Source organism: Bacillus rossius, chromosome 15 (assembly GCF_032445375.1).
Source record: "Bacillus rossius redtenbacheri isolate Brsri chromosome 15, Brsri_v3, whole genome shotgun sequence".
Lineage (NCBI taxonomy): Eukaryota > Metazoa > Arthropoda > Insecta > Phasmatodea > Bacillidae > Bacillus > Bacillus rossius.
Window position 1 is genome coordinate 1,465,528 of NC_086342.1, and position 21,436 is coordinate 1,486,963.

Sequence of the window (21,436 nt, forward strand, 5' to 3'; positions counted from 1 at the left end):
TTTTTGTCTTTTGGGTATTTTTTAGTTTTCTTCTACAGAAAAAGTGCTTAGCAATGGCGTATGTCCAAAAGATTACATCAACTCATGCACTCCCATTGCACAAATCTTTCAAAGATAAAACCGGAGAAGGGTCGTGTGGACGCATGCCTGAAAATGTGTCTTAGGCCAGTACTCCAAGGGTTTAGGTGTTGAACATGCTACACCTGTTTCCTAACCGTATTCCTAGTGCACGACAGGACATGGCCAGTCCCTTATTTTTAGGGAACGGATTTTATTGTTAGTAGTATAGAAATGCATGTCCGAGACCAGGGTTCAGGGTTAGGTGCCGAGTTGGCGACCGCCATTTTGGATTGTGTTGTCAGGGCCACTGCTTTGAATTGTAAAATCACAACGGCCACCTTGGATTACCTTGTTACCTCTAATCCAGCCGCCATATTGGATTCCGCCATTTCGGATTCAAGAACTTTTTTAATTATGATGTTACCGTTGCAATTTTTTTTGTTACAAATCATATTGAAAATCACAATTTATATCACTAATATATTCACAATAAATGAATGCTTTTTTAAAGTTATACTTCTTTAGGTACTTGGTAAAAAAATTATGAGAGGGAATTTTTACGATGCGTGCGCAACGCGCAACGAAATTTTCACAGTTTAAAAAAAAGGTGCCTAAAAAGTATAACTTTGTGGCATGTGCCACTTTTTTCTGTTTTGCTTTAGTCTTTTTTTTGTTATTGCTCTTATTTTTATATCGTCTATACGCTCATAGATTTTTTTTGAGATTATTTTGTTAACTCACTTTTTTAATTTATTTTAGCCTTTTATAGTTGTTTGCCTTTTTAATTGAGTTTGGTTTATGCACATCAATATTGGCCGTCAGAGGCATGCCGAAGGTCGCTAATATTCGAGAAGCTCCAAGAACTATAAAGATAATAGGAGAAAGAACGTTTTAATAAGTACCTATATGTTTTTTTTTGTTGGGAGTTAACTTGAAGGGAAAAATTTTCGTGATGAACATGAATTATATCATAACAGAACAGTCCCGGGGAGAACAGTTGTCCTGCAGCTTCACGACGTCATGTCTTTGAATATATATATATATATATACACACACACACACACTGTATAGAAGTCGCGAGTGGATAGGATTTACTCTACGTTTTTCAGAAGCGTATGATGAGCAACTTGGGAACTTCACCGCTGCAGTAATGCCCTGTATCGTCTTAGGTTGTTATTTACGCGTTAGAGCGCAGCACTGTCGCCCGCTGTCATTCTCCCGCACCCCCCTCCCACCAATCATTCACTGCAGCTCAAGGTCGTTCAACGAGAGGGTGGGGGAGGGTTTGTTTGAAGAGTTGGACACTTGTCCGCCAGGGACCACCACAAGTCGATGCCCCTAGAGATGGTGGCGATTGCGGCGGTGAATTAACCAACTACCTCAATCCGTGTTAGAAATTTTAACCTGGGCTGGCGACTTCTATACAGTATTATATATATATATATATATATATATATATATATATATATTCGAAGGTCATGTGTGGTGTCGTGCGGTCGAGGGAGGGAAGGGAAGGTGTTGGTTGACAGCGAGGGGGGGCGGTGTTGCAGCCGGCGGCGCTGGATGAGCTGCGGCGCTGGACGTCCCAGGAGGCGGTGGGCGACGTGACGGTGGGGCCGGACTGCTCCGCGCGCATCGCGCCGCCCCCGGAGGCGGGCCCGGACGAGCTGGACCACCGCCTGCCGTCCCCCGAGGAGCAGGTGCGTGTCTCTCTCTCTCTCCTCTCCCGGGGCCCTGCCCCCCGGCCCCCGCAGCCGCCTGCACTCCGCCGCGCAGGAGGTAGTTCCGTAACATTACAGGGATCGGCTTTGGTGGTCTCACATACTGGATCTTTAATGTTTCACGCAATTTTCGATGACAAAAAAAATTTAAACACTTTGAAAACACACACACGTATATAAGTATATAAGTATATAAGTATATAAGTAGTATGTAAATGTTTCTCCTGGAACAGGGTCCAGGGTCCGGTGACGTGTCGAACCACCATCTAGGATTGTGACGTCACGGCGGCAATTTATTACTCAAAAATATCTCAAAATTCCTCAAAAATGACTCAAAATGACTCAAAAATTCCCGTTTTAAAGAAAAATTTCTCGTTTTCTTCCAAACAAAAGTTAGGATTTCGAAAAACCTCAAAATACTTTTGCCTTAGAAAGAACACAAAATCCTAAAAGAGGCTTTAAGCATCCATGTCTACAGCCTCCGATAAGCCTCTGACGTCATCTAGGATTATGACGTCACCGTTGCAATTATCGTTACGGCCGCCATCTTGAAAATTTTTATTTATTATCCAATTTTAATAAAAAAATAAAATTTTAATAATTTTTTTATATAAAAGACTTAGGCCTACAATAAAAAGTCCTCGGTTGGAACCCTGAGGCTGTAGACAACACGCAGTGGCGAGGCAGCGCAGATGCTAAGAGGGAGCGGGCGGACGTGTGGCGCAGGTGAAGACGGTGGCGCTGCGGTTCCCCAGCGAGGTGGTGCTGGTGGACACCTCGGGGCGCGCCTTCGACCGCATGTCGCTGCTGCGGCGCTCCTGGCTGCACGACGGCGCCGAGGTGCGGCGGCGCGACGGCCGGGCGAGGCGCCCGCGCTCCAGGAGGAGGAACACCATCGCCGGCACCGACCAGCGCGAGCTCGCCGAGGCCGCCGGGTCAGTTCTCCTCCTCCACTTCCTCCTCCACTTCCTCCTCCACTTCCTCCTCCACTTCCTCCTCCACTTCCTCCTCCACTTCCTCCTCCTCCACTTCCTCCTGCTACACTTCCTCCTCCTCCACTTCCTCCTCCTCCACTTCCTCCTCCTCCACTTCCTCCTGCTCCACTTCCTTCTGCTCCACTTCCTCCCCCTCCACTTCCTCCTCCTCCACTTCCTCCTCCTCCACTTCCTCCTCCACTTCCTCCTGCTTCACTTCTACGTACATATTTTCCTTAACTCACGCACTCTTTCTATAGCTCCATCTTTCAATATATCTATATATCTCACTATCTTGCTATATACATATATGTATACACACATCTCCATAAATTCCACGATCTCTCTGTCTCCTATATATAATTATATCTCTGTAACTCAGTATATATTTCTATATCTCTCTATATCTCTTTTATATTTAATAAAAACAATGCTGTCATGAGTGCGCACTCATACGCCGAAAACACACGAACTGCCGCTAAACTATATGAAATACACACATTTGTTGTAACGATTCGCGCACCACCTATTGTAAAATGGTTTTACTAATTCAGAAACCTTCGCGGGCATGCACATAAATACTCACCAAATTTCATCGTAATCGGATGAATGGTATAGGAACGCATACGGGACAAACAAACAAACATTCATGTACAGAGCTGCCAACCATTACGGATTTTCCGTAATTATTACGGATTTTAACCCCGAATTACGGAATTACGGAACATCGCTAGTTTATTACGGAAACGAGGCTTTGTGCTGCATGGTAACGGAAAAATTTACGTTTCTGCTGTGCGTGTTTCGTGAACGCTGTTTGAATACTTCAGTTGGTTGCTCAAATAACGGAACTAGTAAGTGTGCGCATGTACGATGTACTGTCGAAATAAGTAAATTAATTCTCGTGTTTTCAAATAATAATGGGATGGTATTACGTCCGTTGTACGATACAACTAGTACATATCCTCGGACTTATCGTTTGAAGGCTACTTACATCACGATAATTTTTGTACGGTACTTTGGCTAACCTGTGTTGTATTAATTTATTTCTTGAAAGCCATTTTTTTCATCATAGTGTTTTTGTCCGGTTTTTGTCGTGTCTACAGACGTGAAAATTTTTTTATTTTTTTCGATAGTGTTGTGTTCTTCAGTGCCGGTTGTAGAAATGAAGCGTGTGACAGAATAATGTGCATCTGTGGGAAAAAACACGCAAGACTTCAGAACTTTCCACTTAAATATTCAAAAGAATGGCCATGATTGTCGTTTTCAAATGTTTGGAACGCCACGGTTTTGTAATGTATGCGCGTGTGACTTTTCGATTGCACATGGTGAAAGGGATGACTGTAGACGGCATATTGAATCAAAGAAACATGCAGAACATTTTAAAGCCGTGACTAGCAATAAATCTATATTTTCGTTTTTTCGCTACATCTGAAGAAACGAAAGTAACGAACGCAGTTATTGTTTACAAGTCCTTGTGTTTGTCTTGTTTGTTTACATGACATTTCTTATCGAACCAGGATAAAAGAAGCAAATAAAAAGACAGTTGTTTTAAAGTTTAACTTTGAATACATTGAATTGAAGATTCAAAATATCCAGTAAAATTATTAATATTTCTTACATATTCAGATGATTGTATTGTTCAAATAGATTTTTTTATGTATTAATTTGCATTGTATTCATATTTTTCTTTTTCTTTTGCATATTATTGTCGTTGTTTTATCTTGTGAGTGTGTTATAATGCCCCAGGAAAAATTTATCGTGCATGATTTACGCGTACTTTTTTCATATACCTAATTGCCATTACTGATGGGTGTGATTTGAGGTTGGCAGCTCTGCATGTATATAACTAACACCACCTTTGTTTATAATTATTTCTCCGCAAACTCTAAACAAACGTGCCAATTTATTCATGAATGAAATGTGTTTTTAAACAGATCTACTTCAACAACGTTCGTGTAACAATAACATTTATTAATTGGGCAAGATGACAAACAAATTTTTGCTATGTTTTTTATGATAATTATCTAACATGTTCTTTGTAAAACAAAATTTATTAATAAAAACTCAACTTTTAAATTAAATTAAGAACTATTTATAACCTATTATTATAACAGTGATTATTTTATATTTTCAATATTGAATTGTTAGTGTAATTTTAATTCTAATACATAAAAATATACATATAAATAATTTTAATACATACACATATTTTTATTTAAATTATTTATATATATGTAAACAGTAGGTTAATTAAAAATAATAATTATAAAAATAACCGTGTACATTAGCGAGACTCGAGCGTCTGGTCTACAAGCAATTTCGTTACCACCTAGGCCGCTGCGTCTTTGTCCGAGAAAACTATTTTCCCAGCACTGATTATATTTTCAAATGCTTTTTCGAAATTGGCTGTCCAGTGCGCCTTACTATTTTAGGGTGAACACCCTAAAGGTATACTAGCATCTAAGTCGTGTCCTCCCCCTTGAAACCAGCGATCTCAGCCACAAGCCCTATTCCCTCAATATGCTGGTTTCGTACGTGATATAAACACAATCACATCATTCAACAAACAAAACATGATTATATATTATAATTTTATAATTCTATTTTCTTTGGAGTGAGTACAAAACCCTTATAATAAAATAGCAAAAATACACACAGCATATAAAATTAGCTAAATAATATTTGTTACGACCCTCATGTAGCCGCAAATACAGTACAATTGTAGGAAGTTGACTATATGTTTATCTCATATTAAGGAAATTAAGAAAGTTACATATTATTACCAAGAGTAAAGTCACATCTCGTATACAGCTGTATATACTAGCCGCCTTTACACATTCAAGATTACGGTTATGGAGCGTGTCGTAGCCCGACACGTATACTACACATAATTAGTTACATTCTTAATCAACATTACAATTGCTTTCACATATATATCATTCATGTAACGTGCTCGAGCTTCTTGTATACTTAATAGCTTTCTTAAAAAAAATAGTAACCAGAATGCAACTCAACATTAAACAAGCATCAGCAGTTTGCAGAATCTAAACAGTACCCTAGGGTGCTAATTTATTGCGTGACCAAATTGATTGCAAGTAAACTCCATTTAAATTACGATAGAAAAGACTATGTATATTAGTCTAAAATGACATAACAGACTAAACTAATGCATCATAAAAAGCCTGATCGAAATGTCGCTTGGGCAACATGTTCATTAACTAGTACATAAAAGATAAAAGTTACATTCAAATCAATTTCTAAGGGCGTGCCGAAACGAATTGACTAGATAAACGTTCCTACGATCCGTACTCACGCTAAGTGCTGCCCAGACACCCAACTGCCATCACGACCTAACCAGACTATGTCATGTCAGTTACAAAGTTACGCCGGAGAAGAAGTAGCCAACCAAATTTACGAGCTTATATAAACTTGATGTGACGTCGGCGCATGCGCAGAGTGGACGGATCCAATTCAGGAGGGGTAAGGGAGACCTATAGGAGGGGATATCAATCTCTCATCCCGCGGCAGGCACTTCAAAATATCCGCCATTACGTCGGTCTGCCGGCTCACCCTGTGAGCAGTTCTTCCGAGGAAATGTGCGGTGTTGCCAGATCTCTGCCGAAAGCGGAGGGGATATATGATACCAGCCGGCAGTCGCTCGACAGAACTGTGTCTGAAGTGCGAGGCTCGGTGAGGCTGCCAGGTGAATGAGAGTAGACTCCGCTTTCGAAAGACGACTCTGAATTCTGCTCTCACACTCGGCACTCGAGAGAGCCAGGGCTCGAAATCTGCTCCGTCTTATTCTTCCAAGGACTACCTGCACATCGGTAGGTTTCCATAAAAAATCTTTCCTATTCCTTATTGACGTTACTTCTTACACAATTGTTGTTCTTTTAGTATAAACCAGGGTGACTTGTGTAATATCTTTCTATTTCTTGGCATTCATCGTCTGGATGCACCTACTTCTACATCATTGGCGTAGCTGTGTTCATAAAGTTGGGGGGGACAAATAATGATTTTGATGTCATGTAAACCCATTCCCCTCTTACTAAGACGGGGGGTCCGGGGGTCCTCCGCAGGAAAAATTTTGATTTTAAAAGTGCATAATAGCGCTTTTTAAGCAGTTTTTGTATCTAACCATTGGATACATCGATGTTAAAATTATTATTGTTTCCTTAAAATAAAATTTAAGAGTGAAGAAATTACAAATAAAGTTGGGCAGAATAATATTATAAAATAAAAATATCACGGTCTAGAAAGTTGGGGGGGGGGGGGGGGGGGGGGACAGTCCCGTCCACCCAAAAAGTTCAGGGGGACACGTCCCCCCTGTCCCCCCCGGTTCCTACGCCCCTGTTCTGCATCCCACTATGTACTTGTAAAGCATGGCAGATGACGTGGAGACGTGTGGGGTGTGTGTGCAGGGACGCGACGGAGGGCGAGGAAGGGCCCGGGGCGCCGCGCCCCCTGGAGAGCCTGCCCGCGGCCCGCAGCGCCAGCAGCGACCTGCTGCGGCCCCTGGACGACCCCAAGAAGTCGCACTTCAACAGCCTCAAGCTGTGGGGCAAGGGCAAGCTGCGCCTGATCCGCAGCGCCAGCGTGGACAAGGGGGCGCCCCTGGAGGACGCCAACATCTACGAGGCGGTGGGCGCGAAGCGGCGCGCGCTTAAAGCCTCGCAGCTGCCGCTGTCCACGAGCTCCGGGCCCGTGGGCATGGCCGTCAAGCTGCGCGAGAACTCCCTGCTGCGCCGCAAGAAGAAGGAGTGCGGCGACGACGCGGTTCACTCCTCGTCGGGCAACTGGAGCGCCAGCTCGGAGAGCGGCCGCGCGTCCGTCGGCTCGTCGGAGGCCGCCACGGTCACCTCGGTGCACCCCAAGAGCACGACAACCACCCTGTCGTCGGCGGGCACGTCCAGCAACTCGTCGGCGGGCAGCCGCCGCAAGTTCGCCACCACCTCGGCGTCGTCGTCCTTCAGCGAGGGCACGCTGACGCCCGACATCGCGCCCTGCCTGCCCGACGACGGCGAGACGAGCTCGGTGTACTCGTGCGACACGGAGGGCTACTACACCTCCTTCCACGTGGACAGCGGGCTGAAGACCCTGAGGGAGGAGGACCCGGGGGGCGCGCCCCAGGCGCTGCACTCGACCAGCGCGCTGTCGGGGTCGCCCAACAGATCGGCGGAGAGCGAGTACGAGCTGTTCGGCAAGGGCTCGACTAGCACGACCACCAGCTCGGCCGGCACGGTGTGCACCACGCTCATGTTCGGCCCCGAGGGTGGTCTGCCGGCGCCCGCCGTGCCAGAGAGGAAGAGCTCGCTGGAGGCGGGCGGCTCCCTCGAGAGGAACATGCAGAAGGTGACGGTGCTGATCCACGCGCACAAGGACGAGGGCGCGACCTCCGAGTCTCCGGACAGCGGCCACAACACCTCCAGCTCTCCCGTCGGCTCCACCAGCAGCCCGCAGGGCACGCTCACCGCCAGGAGCTCCGAGTATGAGTTCTCCGAGTCCGACCTGGAGGGCTTCGACCGGATGGAGAGGATCCGGGTGAAGACGGCCATCAACTCGAGCCGCATACCGTCCATGTGCGTGATCACGCCGCCGCAGTCGGATGACGAGGCGGGTCTGGGACAGTACGGCCCTCTGTACCGGCTGCCCCAGTCCGCGAGCGAGCCGGAGTCGAGACACCACCACAGGCGCTTCGAGAAGCAGCTGAGCACCGACTCGGACCGGTCCAGCGAGAACGAGTTCACGAAGGTGTCGCCTCGCAGCCCGCCGAAGAGGAACTCCTGGTCCAGGCTGGACAGGATGTCTGGCTCCGGATACTTCAGAACCGACGACACCTTTCCTTCGAGGTCCCCGAGCGGCGAAACTGTCATCTTCAACGGCGCGGTCGAGACCCCCAGTCCCTCGGCGGAGCCCCCGGGCGCCATGCTGGACCGGGCGAAGGGCGTCGGCAGGAAGCAGTCTGCCAGCTCGGAGGATGCCGGCGACTACGTCACTATCATGGACGTGCACGGGAACCGAACACAGGCGCGCCACTTGCCACCGGGCCACGCGCCGTACTACTCCAACATGGCCAAGACAAAACCTCCCCCCGCCGCGGCGGCGCAGTCGCCCACTCGGGACGAAGAGTACGTGTCCTTGAACGAGCTGCCGTCGTCTGCGGCGACGCAGAACACCGCGGCCTCGTCGGCAGATTCCTTGGAGCGCAAGAGACGCCTGGGGGCGCGCGTCACGCTGGACTCGGAGGGCAAGGTCGTGTATTCCTCGGACAGTCTGAAGCGCAACAAAGGAGGCTACTCGTCCTTTGAGCCCGGGCCCTACGTGAAGGACACCATCGCATCTCCTGTCGCCAGCCCGATGACGGCCCACAGGGTCCCCAAGGCGAACATCCGCCCCGTGACCCTCTCCTCGCCGGCGACCAGGTACCCGACGTCGCCTCAGCTCGGGAAGGTCATCATAAGGGCAGGCGGCAAGACGGCGTCGCCGACCCCCGTGGTGGCTCCCCCGCCCGGCGGCCGGCCTCTGTCTCCGCGGCAGAACTCGCGCGGCGCCTACGTGAACGTGCAGTCGCCGGACGACCCTCACCGGGCGCACTGCGTCACCTCGAGCCGCTCCTCTCCGTCCACGTCGCCCGCGGAGGAAGAGGAAGGTAAGATACCCCCGTGCCCGTCCAACCCTAGGCTAACCTCGTACCTGCAGCGCACCAACCCGGCGCTGTTCGGCCGCATTAGCGACGCCGTCCCCAGCTCGAAAATAAAGCGCAGCGACAGCTACCGCCTGGCCAACTCCCCGCTTCTGCAGGCTAGGAAAATGTCGAATATCGAGCTGGCCGCCAACGTAAACGTGAACAGATTTGACGGGGACGCTTGCAAAACTCTGAAAAGCAACAACAAGGTAGACACTCTGGGGGGAGGTAAGAGCGAGCGGAGGGGGCCGGCGGGGCTGGGCAACGGGAGCTGCCCCGCCGGCCCGCCCAAGTGTGCCGCCGAGGAGGGCACGAGGGTGGTCGACAACCCCAACGCGAGGGGCCGTAAGTTCTATGGGCCGCAGATCAGGGTCGCCCCCAGCCTGCTGGGCAGCCCCGCGGGCAAGACCTCTCCCGTCGTGTCCAGGGACACGGAGCGCGCGCGCGTCCTCGCCCACTCAGGTAACAACACGGAAATCTGGTAATGCACTGTGCACTTTGCGTCCTCCCCGCTTGTTCCTTGCACCTTTGTCGTCGTAGTGTACGTATGTCTAGTTGCATTGCGCTTAGCTGAACACTTTTGTGATCTCTGTATCTTCAACTTGCGTAACAAACATTAGGAGAGCAATCACCATGACAAAATAGCCATGGGAAGCTTTGTGACGTAAGGGGAAACATAACTCGCAAGTAAACTTGAATTCAGGCAGGTCAATGTCTAGCTGTTAGGCAACCTTCGTAACATGGATTACAGTACAGTCTTAAACTGCAATTGACACTGGTTTAAAATGAAGCACGAATGATTGCCACAAATTTTCAGTTACAATGAAATAATTTTTTGCTAGTTTTATTCTAAGAGTGTTCAGTTAAACATGATATGCTAAGTGCTTGAACTGAAGCTGAGTGTTATGTAGCTTGCTTTGCTGCCTGTCTTGTAGTCGTGTATGCTGTTTCTGTGTACGTCAGGTGCAGATGTAGTACAAATGTATTCAAGCTTTTGGTTGTGTATGTAACATTTACTAGTGATAAAGCTCTGTGCACTATTTTAAAAGTGTTAATGAATAAATAGTTATAAATGCATACTTAGTTGTAGATAATGATCAAAACAAGTTGAAAATTAACTGAAAATCTTAAAAGTATTATTAAATTGGGGTTGGAATAAGATTATAAATAAAATTTTCCAATCATGTACACTACCGGATACATTATTATTTTTGTGTTATTTTGTAAATATTGACTAAAAATTTTGTTAAAATAAAATTTTATTTAACCATCCTTTACTGCAAGGCACAGTAGGAGAAAAGCCCAAAAACCTGGCCAAAACCTCAAATGACCTTTGACGGGAATGAAAATTGGCTTACAGGGGTTTTCAAGGTCGCTGATTACGAATCTGAAAGCCAAATTATCGTAAACAAAATGGCCGATCCAATATGGCTGACATGAATGTTAAAAAGTTGCCAGATGTCGACAAAACTTGGTATTTACGGATTTTCAAGGTCGCTGATTACGAATCCGCAAGCCAAATTATCGTAAAAAAAATGGCCGATCCAATATGGCCGACATGAACGTTAAAAAGTTACCAGATGTTGACAAAAATTGGTATATACGGGTTTTCAAGGTCGCTGATTACCAATCCGATATCTATTGTTTATAACTTGCAACAAAGAGCTTACAGCAAATTGTTATAAACAAAATGGCCGAGTATCCTGCTAAATAGATACATTAATATATTGAAAAAAATCATCATAATAAAATAAACGTGAACAGTGTATTCTACGCAATTATTATTTTTATTTCCAAAATACATACGGAACGTTTCAAAAATAGAATATTTTATTCTTAATCAAAATCGTAATCGGAGTCGGAGTCGGAGTCAGAATCATTATCCGAGTTTGTATCTATTACAACTCCCGGCACGGCTTCAATCTCTGCGCAAAATGCGTCTGCTGCAGCAGTCACTTTAGGAGCGATCAACATCGCTACAGCTTCCGGCGACAAACTCTTCAGCTTCTTCTGTGGTAGTCTTCTGACACTTGAAATGTACGGATCAGAAGTAACTAAGAGCCGATGAAAAACATCTTCCATAGTTTTAACCCTGGAACTTTTTCGCGCAAAATCTTCTCGATATCGTTTGATGTCTTTGTTTCGAGCTTCCTGAGCATCTTCGGATAATTGGCCGATTGGTAATAGAGCATGAGTTATTATCACTGGACCATGAATTAATAGTTTGTGCACCGAAGTAGGCATGGAGTACCAAGGGTATAATGCAACGGTCTTTCTTGCCGTTTCAATAGCATACTGTTCAAATCTTTCACAGTTTATCTCGTGGCCACACGATATAACTTGTAGGATTACGTACAAGCGTTTAATAACTTCTTCGTTGACCCCCGTTATCGCAGCGGAAACCGTCGAATTTTCGAAGAATCGCCGAGCTGTGTTGCCATCATTGCTGCTGCCGTATCCAGGCTTTGGGCGATCGATATTTAGACCCAATTGCTTCTTGAATCCTTCTTGAATGGCCCTCTTGCGTTCCAGGGTAATTTTATTTTCTTCGGCACTTCGAGCTTGCCATTTTTTAATGCCGAGTTTGTAAGACACGTGTAAGCAATACTCGAAGCACCGTATCCACGCGTGCAGCGTCGACAATCCGAACTTCAAATTTGTTTCATTGATTTCCCTTTGCAATACAGTGTCGATGGCATTAAAATCTTTGCTGGTTGCTCCACACAAATAGCACCGTTGAGCAGATTTCGTCAATGATACAGCGTTGCAAACTTTACCATCTATCATGGTGAACAACAACTTGTACATTACGGAGATTTCTTTTCCATCTATTACACTTTCGAATGGACGAAGTGACTGTATTTGTTCTTCAACAATTTGGACTTCATTAAGTGTTGACTCTGTGTCTTCGCGTAGAAACAGTAGTCTAAGCGGTCTACAAAATCGTGGAGACGAGGGTCTGGGGTTCTTCCAAACAACTATTTCTTCCTTCGATTGTTGATCATAACACACGAGTTGTAATGGCACGACTGAAGTAAAGAATACATGCGCATCAGATTTGCTGTCATCACTGAACGTCTGCTTATATTCACTTTGGCCAGAACTTCCATCGCAACCCCACTTGCAAATCAAGTCCATTTTACGAACATTATCTGGAGTCAATCTTTGAATGAGTACATTTTGGACGAGTAAAATACGTTCAACTGTATGATCTAATAGTGCCTGTAGTTGGACTTCTGCACTACTCTCTGTAATCCTGATTGCATCACGTGGTGGATAACAACGTTTTTTTGCTTTCATCACTTTTTCGTAAGACGGATATAGCTTACAGTTATTTTCCTTCCCTAATCTTCTCATTCCCTGGTAAGTACTCTTGGAGAATTTATATTCAATCATAGCGGAAAGTGCAGCCTCTTCGGATAAAGTAATTTCATCCGTTGCTAAGTAAGCTTTACGATACTTGGAAGCTCTTAAAGGACTCGTCATTGTTACGTCCTTAATAACTTTTGCGGCGTCGGATTGTCCTGAAGAGCGAAGGCTCATCTGAGTAGCGTATGCTAACTCGACCGAGTTGAACGATGTACGAATATCTTGGGTCTTCCTTCGTTTAGATCTTTCACTGGACATTGTAAACTCAAGGGACGGGCGGCCGCCCGTATTACCCGGGCTTGTTACTACAGTTTCTGTAGGTGCGGCAAAACATACCTGCTTGCTAAGCCATTCACCGTTATTCTTGAAAAATACACAGGATTTTCTGTGAGCTTGTTGCCACCTCGTTCTCATTTGATTGAAGAGTATCGAAAAAGTCTGTTTCGAGTCCTCAGGCACTACAACTGTACGTCCGGTGTCCTTGGAAATTTTTTCTACCATAAATTCGATCAAGGAAGCGAATTTATCGGATAAATGCTCGCTGATTATCAGAAATACTTCTTTCCTTGTCAGCACCAATTCTTTGTAACCGGATCCTGTAATAAAGACATAAAATTTTAGAAAATTGGTGTTAAAGGAAAAGATAAAATTTTCAATTAATACGAAAACTTGAACAATGTACATTATTTTACCAAATAAATAACCGCAATAATTGAAATAATTTTAAAAAAATTAGACAGAAAATATTGACATGGATTTGGTTAAAAGAAAGCTTTGCTTACTATATAATATATGTATATTCAAATATTTTATTTGAATGTTATAACATTTCATTCATATTTAAGACATTTTTATGTGGTTGATTTTAATATGTATATATATATATATATATATATATGCATATGTATATATCACAATTAAATCACAGAAAATTTATATATATATATATATATATATACACACATACATATATATTAAAATAATTTATTTCAAGCGTATAACAGCCGTCTTGTCCGTTATGATGCTACTTCACCCATTCTCAGGTAGAGGCGCAGAGGCTGCTCAATAGTGCCGCGTGCACGCTCGGCTACCGCACGATGCGAAAAAAATCATAACGGACAAGACGCACGTTTTCCGCAGGTAACTCTTGTAAATTTCGAAAGCTTATACATTAAACTAAAGGCCGAGACTAGGAGCTTTGCAAAATGTGACAAAATATATAACTTTTCGGACCGTTGAAAATATAAGTTTTCAAAATTATTCAATTTTATTTATGCCGAAGGCTATACTACATTTCAATCATTTATACATAAACTTTAGATTCAACCGATGTAAAAACATGTTCTACATACCTCCAGAAGTCATATCCATGTTGCAGAATTGAAATTAAACCCGTCACTTTAAAGTTATGGGTTTTTGAAGTCAGCGTTATTTTCGTCTGTTCAGCGCGTGACACGTACACTCTTCACGAACACTAGCTGCCAACTGACGCTGCGGCGCAGGTATACACTTAAAGGGCTTCCCCTTCCACAATAGAATTCAGTTACTAGTCCTCTACCTGAATGACTACTCAACTGACCCTATTTCGAAAATTTATATTTTGGGGTTTTGGCCAGGTTTTTGGGCTTTTCTCCTACTGTGCAAGGGGTGGAGATAACAAGGTTCGAAAGTAAAAAAATGATCATTACTTTTTTTTAAATATATTTACTATCTAATCAGTTTTAATTTATTGTATAAATCCTAAACTTCATCTGAAATTTTGGCTGAAACATTTTTGAGGAAATGAATTATTACCATAAAAAACAGGACTTGAAATTTTAAAAAATTTCCAAACTTTCAGTATCAAATTTATTTGAATTTATTTTAAACCATCTTAATATTATCTTAAACCTTGGTGGAAAGCAAATTTTTATACGATCATGTTATTAGTGCAAGGGATGAAAAATAGTGTTTGAAGGTTAAAACAATAATATAATTGCCTTATTTGACATATAATATGAAATTCATTTTAGGTTATTCAATGGTGTACACATTGATTTAAAGAGAGTCTTAATATTTTCGCTGCATGGAATATGAGCAAATATTTAATTGAAAATTTTGTAATATTGAAGAACATAAATATGTATGTTATATACATTGAGTTATTAAATTTTTCCAGAATTTTATAAAAGTTTCCAAAATATTTCAGAAGAAATAGTACTTTGAAATCTGCATTCGCCTGTAGGCTGTGCCGAAAGGAATTTTTTTTATTGCAACACATACATTATTACTGTTCTCAGGTGAATGTTAATTTTTTTATAAAATTTGTTTGGATCATTTTTAACAATGATTATGAAGTTCAAGGTAAAGTGTATCAATACAGTGTGAGATTATCTTGTAACATTTATTAAAAATATTTTATGTATGCTTTGAAGTTATAGTTTATGTTTTGTATATCTGACATTTCTTTGCTCTGACTGTTAATTTTAAATTATAATATATTTTACAATAACAGTTTCTGAATAATTTACTGGATTCGGAAACTTGTTTAATATATTTATAAAATTCATTTGTCAATTTTTCAATCATGTATTTATATTGTCATCATTAATTCTGTATAAAACTTTATTCATGTTAATAATTTTCCTAATTTTTTTCTACCAATTGTTTATACATACTGAAACATGAATGTTACAACAGAGACACTGTACCAACCAGTTTATATTTCCCCTGCTGCAAAAAATAATTTGCTGTTTAATGAATTATTACATTTTAGTAAAAACGTTTTTAAAATAGGTACAGCTCATTACTGATCTTTTATTTGTCACCAGCTAATGCCTGCCATGTATTGCTATGCCTCTGTAATTTTTATAAAGGTTGTTCACACATAAAAAATAATTTCTCTGTAATTATATATCTTAATATCTCACTGTATCCATATCTGTCTATATCTCTTTATGTATCTATTCTATATAAGTATAGTTGTATAATTCTCTATATCTCGAACCCTTTATTTTTATCTTTATATTTATCTTAATCTATATATTTATATATCACTATATATATATATCTAGCTCTATACCTCTATATCTATATATCTAAATCTCTCTCCTTCACTCTGTATTTATCTATCTCTATCTCTATCTCTATCCCTCTCTATGTCATTCCATCACACTCCGCCTCTTATTCTCGTGCTTTCTCTTTATCTATCCATCTATCTCGTGACTCGCATGCCACCATTATTATTCGAACCATAGAAAAGAGGAAATGACATAAAGTAAAGTACTTTCTGGTAATTATCCGATACTATTGGCACGCCACCTTAATTTTTGCTTTAAGGGTTGGTATTATTGAAATCTCACCTGAACAGTGACCTTCCCCTTGTTTCGAAGGTTAATTGTGCAAAAAGACGAACACACAAACATTTATTTCTATATATAATATTATGGAATTATATTTTTCTCAGCAAACCTGTCTCAGTAGACATCTTTCCATATTGTATGTACATATCATTTAGTCATTTTTTACCCACATTTTACGTATTAATGTGCACATAAATTGTTATTTATGAACATACTCAGTTGTATCTGAGAAACTTAAAATATTACACTTAATACTATAGTGATTTATGATTCTCATGTTTGGGTGGCTGTGTGTGAAATTTCCATGACTAATTAGCTGAGATAAAATAGTGTTTTAAGTTTTATCAATTAAGTTTTAAGCTGTTAATTTACATCTTCGATGAACATTTATGGAGTCGTATGTTGGCTATGTTTCATGTTTAGTATGTACTAAAAAAAATTAATTTACAATTTTAAATAAGTAATATTCAGAAAGCTTAGCATCTACATATGCTGAGATGAATACATTTTACATAAATACAAAAAAAAAAAAAATATGACAAGTTTTAACTATGCAGATTTTATAATGCTTTACATTGCATGTTAAAATATTAATTTTGAAAGTATATGTCTATGTTAATATATTTATACTTAATTTGAAATTATTTGAGTATGTTAACTGAGTTAAAATGATTTATTAAGAATTTGATTCAAATTAAAAATTTATTTTTAAGCATTTATATAATTTTCATATTAATTATATTTCTGATTCCTTCATTATATTTTGATAATATGGTGCATATAATATCTTCCCAAGCTTTCTGAAATTGTGACTTCTTGATATTACTTAAAAGTTTCTAGTTTTCGATTGCCAATGACAGTTGATTGATTACATCAAGTAGGTAACCACAGCTTTACCTGATGACTCGTCGAAACAAAAATGTGATAGTCGTGGCAAACACAAATGTCAGATGACAGAGTTGGTTCCTGTTAACGGAAATAATTTGCACAGAATTAACCATTTTATAAAGCAACAAAATCTATGATACTTATCACTATTTTTTTGGTGGTGGAAATTAAATAAGTAGTCTGCCTAGTTTCAACTAACTTATCGTAGCACTGGCGTTGCATCATGTTGCTCCCTCTGTAAGACTAGACTCGGTGCCATAATTAAATTACAAGCTAGTCATATGTTTCAGTTCATGTGCTTGGGGCAGAGCAAGCAGCTATAACCATTTTCTTTACATGTGCAAAACTAAGGCAAACAATTGGTTTTATGAGTAGTTTTATATAAATATTTTTTTATTTGAATGTAAAAATACATCCAGTTTACTGATTTGTGTTATGGAGACTTACGCGTGCTTTGTCATTTGTTTACTGGTCCATTGCTGAATGTCATTTTCTAGTTTAAAATTGTATGAATATGGAAGCTTTTGTGTTGTGATTGCAGACTTACTCTTTAATTGACATGTTAATTATTAAAAATTATGACAGCACATTGAGTTTCTGCATTGAGTCAAATTAATTTTTTTGAGGTATTTTGATTGAGAAATGTTGCTCAATTTTCAAAGAAGACAGACATCTGCAGATGATTTTGTTGAAATTATTGTAATTCTATGCACAGAGGTTTTTTTTTAAGTATGTGTAGCAGTTTAAAACAACAAACCTGTTAATAGTGATGTAAATAACAGTATAAAATATATTGTATTTGTGGTATATGTAACAATTCATACATAGATACTGATTGTCTTTATCCATATTATAAAATAAATTTTGAGAAAACATATGTATTCACAATGTGGATTAACGAACGTTTAACATAATTTACTTCGTTCTTTGAATGATTTTTGCAGTGGAAATCCCGAAGAATGGACAAAGAAAAATGAACTCGAAAATGCGCAGAAAACAAGTCCAAATAAAGCGGAAGTCAAATGCTGTATGAATAGACAGAAACAGAGAATTAGCTGATGAAGATCAATGAGAACAATATCCCAGCACAGACAAGGTGGACTGACGACGACATAGAGTAGCAACTTTCTTTGTTGAAACTTTGTCGTGATTGTCAGCCCACTGAGTTTGTTTGTGCTGTGATGTTGTAATTCCCTCAACGGAATTCTCTGCGCTGTCTGTATTCATTTCACATCAGCTGATTTTGGCCTGTTTTCTGTGTGTTGTTGTGTTCATCTTTCTTTTTCTATTATTCAGGTTTGCTGTTTTGACATACAGTGCAATCTGGCAATGGCATATTTAGAAAATAATGACTAAATCACGTAATTTAGTTTCTATCCTTTAAAAAAAAATTCAATAGTGAGCTTACTATTTAGCTGAAATTATTAGCACTGGAATAGTTTTTACTGTAGTCACACATCAATGCAAGAGCAGTAATTATTGGAATATTGAAATATAAACCTTCTCATCTCACCTGGAGCATTGTCATCCGTCGTGAGGCACAGAGTGATACTCCAGCAACGAAGCAGCAACAGAATGCTTATGTGGAGTAAACAGGATCTTGTTTTTTACAACCGAATTATTACATATATTTGGCCATGCTGGGGACACGTTTTAATGATATTGCCAGAGTTTGCAGTCGGCGTACAATCATTAAACAATTTGTTGTAATGGGTTAAGGGGCAAGAATAAATTAAGGGTTACAGGAAAGATGTTTTTGACAGCAAATAGAAAAAAAAATTCTTTAGGAAGCCATGATTTTCACTTTTTTTCTTTATATAACATTAAGTTTATAGCATGATCAAATTAACATATTATTGAGTTTTAATTACCTATTTGTTTGTATATTTTCGAAAGTTTCTAGATAATATGTTTGCGGAGCTGGGTCTTTAATTTTTCAAAAATTACAGATTCAAAACTAATGACATGTCTTAAAATGTAGCTACCATTCTTTCACAACACAAAAGCTGCATATGTGAGTTTATGTGTTTTTTTTTTCTGCAGATAATTATTCCTTAATTTACTGACTGTAATTATTTTTGTTTTGTGCAGTAGTGACGTGTTACACAAATGTCACGTCGGATGTTGTTTAGATGTAGTAGATGTTAAGAGCTTTTAGCTATTGTGGTAGTTCTTAACTGCTGGAATATTCGCTTAATTTCTGTGAAATGTCTTACATGTGTTTTTGTTTTTACTGAATTATGTTTTATATTGAATTTTTTATTTTGTTTTTACATGCTGATGCCAGGTTGTGGACTGGATTGTTTTGTGAGGGTGGCAGCCGTGTTCGAATGTTCGTACCAGGTCATACTCCCAAGTGTGTGTTCGTCTGCAGAAGTGGATGTTGCATCCGTGACTGGGTTTGCTCTGCAGCAAAGGAACTGAATACGCCCAAACCAAGTGGTGAATCGTGGAACACTTGCTGGATAACTTTTCCACAGAGCCAAATTTCAAATTTTTCGGATGCACTATTGCTGTTACTATGTGTCTTAGAATACCATTAATACATTTTTTTAAATTTTTTTTTATAACATTATGAGACTTTAAAGCAAAAATTACGTATTCTGTGTTTTAGACTAAGACTCATTATTATTTTTAGCAAATGTTTCTCAATTTTGGATTAAAAATAGACCTCTCAGAAACAAAAAGAAAGTGTTGGACTTGTAGTTTATGAATATGATAACATTGTTTGTTGTTGTGTGTTCAGCTTGGTCTAGATATAAACTTGTACAGATCTGTTAAAAAAGTATTGGATGTGTGTTAACAAATATTTCCAAAAAAACAATTAATAATGTATGCAGAAGATGAACTTGTGTAAATATGAGCTCATGGTGTTATTTACGTCGGCAGTGAGATTTGTTTGATAGTACGTGCGTATTTAGTTGAGAACCAGAACAGTGCACGGTAGTGTCGAAGGAAGGAATAGTTAGTGTGTAGTTCATTTGATCAGGCACTGCAGACGAGGGTGAGGTGTTTCTCGTTGGCTGAATTGTTCAGGTGTTGTGTTCCAACAGAAGCTGTGCCTCAGTTCTGAACCAACAGTGCAGTCGTTGCCGTCGTTTGCCCGGGGCCCCTTGCGGATGTGATCTTTTTTTTTTTTAATTATTTCTTTTTTCTTCCCTGTTTGTATTCCTTCCATTATTCTCACTGTGAGACACACAGATTTGTAACAAAGTTACTTTCTCATGCATTTAACTTATTTATACATTCTATTATAATTTAAATTAAAAAAATCTATGTGACTTAAATTTGTAAGTGTCTCCCTTTCTTCACTTTGCCAGTGGCACTTTACACCCTGTTTTGACCTTGCGTGGATTCGTTATTCATTCCATGCTTTTTTTTTTCTCCATGAAATTAGCAAAAAAAAAAAAAAATAATTTTTTTTCCAATACAGCATTCTATTTCATGCAAGTTAATTATTAAATTTGTGAATGAATAAATATTTAATGTGCAACCAGTGTCAGGTGAAGCATAGATTCATTCCATTCAGGCAGCCCCACAGAAGCCAATAGGAAGCTCAAACCAACTTGTCTGCAGTGTCGTTTGTTTGCTTGTAGATAGCGTGTAACTGACCTTATACATTCCACTTGTTGCAAGTCACAAATTGCTTATGATAAGTACGTCTATAAGAGTGTTGAAACTTATGTACATGAACATTCAAAGTTTAAAAAGTTATTTTTTCACGGCTAGATAGATCTGAAGTGCTGTTTGCTATTTTATATTGATTGATTTTATGTGCATTATTAGTTTTAGTTGTTATGATTTGTGAATGTTAACATTCTTTTTGGAAATAATTTTGTGATACTGCTGTCTGTGTTCTATTTTTTTCCTTAAAAATAATTGTAGTTGTCTGTTTTCTCAAATGGAGTTTTGTTGGAATGTGATTGTATCCGCATGAAGTGTGTTGACTGGCTGACAGGTTGCTGTTGAAATGTTTGTACAGTCTGGAATGATTTTTGTGGACTTGATTACATGCCGTTGGAAACAGTGCATTGCCTCATTTCTGTGTGTAGCGAGGTATTTTCACCCTTATCAACACCCTGATCCTTGTAGGTTGCAAGCAAGGAAGTATTTGGAACAAAGCACCTACACATCAGACCAAGGTTGTCATGAGTTCAAATTTAGATGAAAAATGTGTATTGGAAGTTTTAAACAGTTGAAAAAAATTTTAATTGTTGACGATATAATTTGTATCCAGAATGTAAATGAGCCACATATGTACTATTATAAGTTGAATACTACAGTAAAAAGTACTACTGTTGAGAAGATATTGCTTGCAAGTTTCTCAGTGCTTGGTCTGAAGAAAAAAAATTGTTTTTTTTTCTTTCAGAACTGTAGTCTCTAGAGGATTTTTTTTTT

General features: G+C 40.3%; 1 protein-coding gene across 2 annotated transcripts in view; it reads left to right on the forward strand.

Annotated features, from left to right (window-relative positions):
* LOC134539337 (mucin-5AC) overlaps window positions 1-21,436 on the forward strand; it is a 144,585-nt gene that overhangs the window by 115,785 nt on the left and 7,364 nt on the right. The window contains exons 3-5 of one of the 2 annotated variants that reach the window (XM_063381278.1): window positions 1,611-1,760; window positions 2,508-2,716; window positions 7,177-9,902. In XM_063381278.1, coding sequence (XP_063237348.1) covers window positions 1,611-1,760; window positions 2,508-2,716; window positions 7,177-9,902 — 3,085 coding nt within the window. The remainder of the gene's footprint in view (window positions 1-1,610; window positions 1,761-2,507; window positions 2,717-7,176; window positions 9,903-21,436) is intronic. The other variant, XM_063381279.1, reaches the window with a different exon arrangement.